Here is a 6,028-nt window from a genome sequence, read left to right as displayed (position 1 = left end):
CACCCTCCTACCCGCTAAAGGCCAAACGACACCTTCGCTTCCAGCGCATAATATGCAAAGACACTCGAAGATCCACGTCGCAACTCAGGTGACGGACACTGTACTGCACCGGGGCTATACCGCCCCCTGGTGTACACGTTAACCCATGCAGCTCTGCGCAAATCGGCGTTGTCTCTTGAGTCACGACGCGGATCCATTTGAAGCAGTTGTATGCAGACCTCTAAACCCAGTCACCGCTGTGGTTCTGCGTGGGAGGGGGACTCTCACCGGCATGCCGTTATTGAAGGTAGAGTTGTACACACAGGAGCGTATGGTGGTCATGGCAACACACCCGTCGAAGAGCTGCAGGGACTCCGACACCTTCTCGTGGAAGTCCTCCGCGGACTTATTGGTTCCGCCAAAGTAAAGGTAGTCGGAGTAGAGCCTGCAGGGCACATGGCAACCCCACATCTTCACCAGAGTATGAGCGCAAGGCACTTTTATTTTGATAGGTGTATCGTCTATTTATATACACAATTAAGTCAAGAAGTGCCGTAAAACTTTTGCAAAATATAAACATGAAACACAAAAACAACATATTGCTAAGAGCACAAGGGCCTGTCTAAAAGCGTGCATTGTCAGCAGCTAAAAGAAAATATCTACAGAGAAAATCGTAACCTGCACTATTATAATGATTCAATACCATGCGAGAGTGTGTGTGTGTGTGTGTGTGTGTGTGTGTGTGTGTGCGCGCGCGGTTGCCTGCGTGCTTGTGTGTGTGTGTGCATGTTTGTTAGTGCATGTGTGTGTGGTTGCCTGTGGGTAAGTCTACGTGCTTGTGTGTGTGGTTGCCTGTGTGTGTGTGTGTGTGTGTGTGTGTGTGTGGTTGCCTGTTTGTGTGTGTGTGTGTTAGTGTGTCTGCATGTGGGTTTGGTTGCCTGCGTGTGTGTGTGTGTGTGTGCGCGCGTGTCCCACCGCTCCACGGGGTCCCTGAAGATGACGATGAGGCGTGCGTCGGGCTGCAGGGCGTGGATGAAGTCCTGGTTCAGGTAGGGCGGCTCATCGGCCGTGCTGTTGTCACTGTAGTACGTCCAGGCCTTGTTGTCCCACATAGTGGACGCACTGGCCTCCCCTGCACACACACACACACACACGCACACACACACAGACGCACACACACAGACACACGCACACACAGACACACACACACACGCAAACACACACACACACACACACACACGCACACAGACACACACACGCACACAGACACACGCACACACAGACACACAGACACACGCACACACAGACACACACATGCCAAGACACGCACACACACACAGACACACACAGACACAGACACACACATGCCAAGACACACGCACACACCCAGACACACACATGCCAAGACACGCACACACACACAGACACACACAGACACAGACACACACATGCCAAGACACACGCACACACCCAGACACATTCACGCGCATGCAGACACACGCAAAGACACAGACAGACAGACACACACACACAAAGACACACACAGACAGACAGACAGACACACAAAGATACACACACAGACAGACACAGACACACAAAGACACACACACAAAGATACACACGCGAACACACACAATTCCACACAGACATACACACACACACAATAACAATCACACACACACACAAATGAACTTTTAATTCTTTCGGGAGAAAAATATGAAGCACAAAAACAAATGATATAAAGAAATATGACGGAATAAATCCCAGAGGTCGACACAGCCATGGGGGGTGAGCTTAACGAGTAAACAAGTGTATATAGTATATTGGCAGCTCAAGGCCTGACCACGCCCCCTTGCCACGCCCTCTCTACAACACATACACACCCATGGCCCGAACCTGAACCCTGAGCCCTTCCTCACAATGGGATTATATTCAAAGAGGGAAAGAGATGAACAAAACACAGAGACACGCTAAGCTACGCTACTTATACAACTTTCTCACTCGGCCTTGTTTTGATTGCAGCGTGTGTTGGGGGGGGGGGGGGGATAGATGGAATCACAGGTGGGGTCCAGTAGAAGGAAATTGAGATGGATGGAATATTAATCATGGAGGCGGACGGTTTGAGCAGTGACGCATTGCATTAGATCTAGACTCTTTGCATTTGGTGTGTTTCTGTTTCAGACCAAAACCCAACCAGAAAACAACTTGTTTCAGATGGAAAGTGATGGGGTGGGTGAAATACATAGTACAAGTCGTGCTGTGGAATAATCCATTTTATGTAGTTGAATTGCCCTCTGTAGGTTACCTGCCCAAGCATGCCGGTACTTTTGGGTTACCAGGCAACGTCAACAAACGTCTGACTGCGCCCATGTCTCGGATGTACATAGTGGGAGTACGTTGTGTAAGAGATTGCTTAAGCCTGAAAGGCAATGTAGCCCTGTCCTTAAAGTATCTACCAAAGTTATTTTTATTTTGCTAGTGGGCAGGGAGTCGTTCGAAAAAGGGTGCTTGGTTTGGAGTGTCCAAGTGACTCTTTGGAACCCATAGGCCAGTAAGTCGTGACTTACTTGTAAACAATTCAAAACAAGCACATCTATTTCTCGAATGTGCTAGTAAACACACAGACACAATGTCAGCACGGCCTTAAATAACGTTTTATAAATAATAATTGACCAGACACTCCGCGACCCTCTTTTGGGTCGCGACCCACCAGTTGAGAAACACTGAACTCCATATAATCTGCTGCTAGAGTAACAGCATCCGATATGTGGGTTTCCCGGTTTTCCCTGCAACGTCTAGGTGAAACTCATCAGTCCGCTGAGGGGACAGAGTCCAGCCACTCCGTGTTGTGGCAAGTTTGTGTTTCTATCAAGAATTAACCCCGACCTCAGAGTTACTAATACAGCATGGGGGGGAGGGGGGGTCTGTGTGTGAGCATGTGTCATTGATCGAGCAAGCCGAGAGTTTCTTTCATTTTCTGTTGATTGACCAGACATATTTTCCATTTTAGTTTCATCAGAAGCGCTTGCCCTCCCCGTTTATAAATGTCTTAACGTGTCACCATTCTAAATACCATACTGATCAACCTACTGAAAAATAAATAACGGTAACGGTAACAAATCCTGAATAAATAAATTAAAAAAATCCCCAAAAAATAAAAATAAAAGAATGTTTTCATCTTTTTTATCGCAACCTCTGCGAATTGCAAATCGCGTTCTATTACATTCTATTACCTGTTTGAATTCGATTCCTATTTCAGCCCTACCTATAATGATGTGGCGCTGGGGGTAGGGAAGGTCCTGGGCTCGGCTGGTGTTGGCCGACAGCTGGTCCTGGATCTGGAAGGCGGACAGATCAAACAGGTCCAGGTAATCCTCCACGGGGAAGCGGTCGTGGACGCCGTCTTTCAGACGGACAATACCTGAGGGAGGGCGGGAGATAAAGACATCAACGCTACAGTGGATACACTAGGGAAACATACAGGGCTAGCACTCAATGATACCTATCAGTGAGTGAGAGAAACATGCTGTTATTTGTATATATTATGCGTATTAATGTATAATTAGGATTATTAGTATTATTAGTGTACCTTTCTTAACCTTGTCTTACATTTAAGTATTTTACTTAAATCTGTATTTTTATTATAATCATTTTTTTAATAATTGGAGGACTCATTCAGGGGGACTCACTGATTCCTCATTAACGATGACCTCGAGTTAACACCAGCTCTTCTTGATGAGGAACTGAAATCTGCTGCAAGTCACTTTCAGTCTCCCTCCTTACCCCAAAAGACCAATCAACTCACAAAGTGGCGCGACCTTGCAGAGTAGAGTGTTTGGCATCGCTGTGCCTTTTCACATTACAGGAGCAACACTCACAGAGTGTTCAAAAGCGTTCCCAGATCGCCGGCCATTCTTTTTTTATTTAATCCTCCAATTAAGGAGCGGTGGCAGGCGTGCGCCAGCCATGCTGAACGGGCTGTGGACGGATGTGTTTATGTCTACGCCGGTGTCGCCTACAGTCTAATTACAGCTGACCAGGCAGCTTTGGGCCGAGGGTCTCTGGTCCATTGTGGGGCTTCAGAAGAGTCCTCTGCTCTGTGTAACGAGCCTGAGCTCCGACGGCCATTAGTTCCACACGGCGCTTTGATGGAGCTGCAGTAAACAACCCTGTGATTCACCTCTCCACAAACGCCCTGGCATAATGTCTCAGGGCGCGTTGCTGTCGCACTGTTGCTACACAGTCATTTTTGTTTGTCTTTGTTGTCGGGTTGATTTTGCGCAGGGGTAAAAGATAAAATATATTACAATCTTGTTTTCTAATATTGAAGAGTTCAAGATTGGGAAAAAACTGCTGGCAGAAATACCAGACTCCCACGGTGAGGTAATAAAGTAAATATACGCAGTGCCGTGGGAAATCAAACACAATAAAATGTCTGGGAACACTTTTGATCATGAGAAGGAGATGGAAAAAGAAAAAAAGGCAGAGAGGAAAGGAAAGGGAGTGTATAATAACAGAAAGGTCACATGCTGTGGAGCTGATAAACAAGCATAAACCAGGGTAAAAGCGCTAGACTGTATATTAATATTGTGGTTATATCACTCATATAAGACCGAATGGACTTTCTAAATAAATACGTTTGATTTCATTCCTTTTGTTGACTGTACAGACGCATCAACATTCAAATCAGAACTGACCCATAAGTTGTTGTTAAAATTTAGTTGGAATCGCTGTGCTATTTAACAAGTGCTTTAATTAAGTCCCATTTTGAGATGGTTCTCTTAAGTTAATAACTTAAGTTATTCTATCTTTGGGGACTTTTATTCTGCCTCATTCCAAAGCAATTTGTGTTATTTTTACTTCACTTTTCAATAAAAGGTTGGAATCAATACGCTCACTTACTTCTGAAAATGTCTTATATGTAGTACTTTTACTTGAGTTGGAATGTTTACTCCCATTTTTACCAAACAGATTTTAGCTTTTAGGTTATTGATTCCTGCCGGAGCTTCTACTATGAATGAACTTTAGGAATGATAATAAAAGTAGTGTTGATAAGCGATGTTATTGAGCCCATCAGACCAGCATCTCTTCACCTGAAAGTTATTAACCATTTGAAAATCTGTTTCAAGAAATTCTTGCTGAGACAGCTAGGCATGCCTCGAAAATGATCTAAACATACTTTCTGACTACATGTATTAAATCAAATAATTAAAAGTACATGGCCTTGGCTAACTCCAGTTATGCCAAAACCATGCTAATCCTGGGTGTTGACTACTCCTTAAGTGAAGGTCATTCTAAGACATTCATTATGTATGATTTGATGCCTTCTAGACATGAGAGTAGCACTTAGAAAAGCAATCGATATCCACGTAGATGCATTAGTCGGCACTCTGAACTTACATTACCTGGGGTGTGGTGAACAACTCGTGGATCAGCGTTTGACAGATCAATGAACAACAAATAACATGAAATACTGTCTGACCTTCCTTTTGATCTAGTGTGTGTTTCTTTGATTTAGTAACACTTCTACTGTGACTTGAGAGGGACTTTGTATTCCACCTCAAGTCAATTATTTAATTGGGACCGATTTATTCCATTTATGGGTAAGACTATTCTTTCAGCTCAAAAATAGCTAATGAGTGCCAACAGATTCCGGCCTCCAACAACTTGATAGGCCTAAAATAAATATGAAGCAAAAGAAAGAGAAACCACGATTTGAGCTGCGCTTCCAGCTGATCTGATCTGTGGCACTATGTCCTCCCTGACTCTAGTGGAACGGGGTCCTCGTAAGCTTGACTCTGAACCATCTGTGCTCCGAGCCACACACTCTTTTTAACATCACAGCTGCACACAGAGAGAAGGGAACATGTGAGCATCCTCACAATCACACTCTCTAGAAGGAGGCTGGCTTGGCATGGGAGTAAAGCCATGCCATCAAAGTAAATGTGTGTGTGTGTGTGTGTGTTTCCAAGTGTGCTAGATGTGTGCGTGCATGTGCAAGTTTGGACCTGTTTGTGTGTGTTTGTGTGTGTGTGTGTGTGTGTGTGTG

At 44.9% G+C, this 6,028-nt stretch overlaps 1 protein-coding gene across 2 annotated transcripts in view; it reads right to left on the bottom strand.

The window, feature by feature from the left end:
* Positions 1–6,028, bottom strand: part of chst15 (carbohydrate sulfotransferase 15) — a 34,090-nt gene that overhangs the window by 4,114 nt on the left and 23,948 nt on the right. For both annotated transcript variants that reach the window (XM_079756586.1, XM_079756587.1), the window contains exons 4-6: positions 3,245–3,400; positions 955–1,111; positions 268–424 (exon numbers count right to left, since the gene is read on the bottom strand). In XM_079756586.1, coding sequence (XP_079612712.1) covers positions 268–424; positions 955–1,111; positions 3,245–3,400 — 470 coding nt within the window. The remainder of the gene's footprint in view (positions 1–267; positions 425–954; positions 1,112–3,244; positions 3,401–6,028) is intronic.

This window comes from Pollachius pollachius (assembly GCF_949987615.1).
Source record: "Pollachius pollachius genome assembly, chromosome: 19".
Taxonomy (NCBI): Eukaryota; Metazoa; Chordata; class Actinopteri; order Gadiformes; family Gadidae; genus Pollachius; species Pollachius pollachius.
The sequence above is the reverse complement of the archived record's forward strand: the minus strand, read 5'-3'. Positions and strand labels throughout refer to the sequence as shown.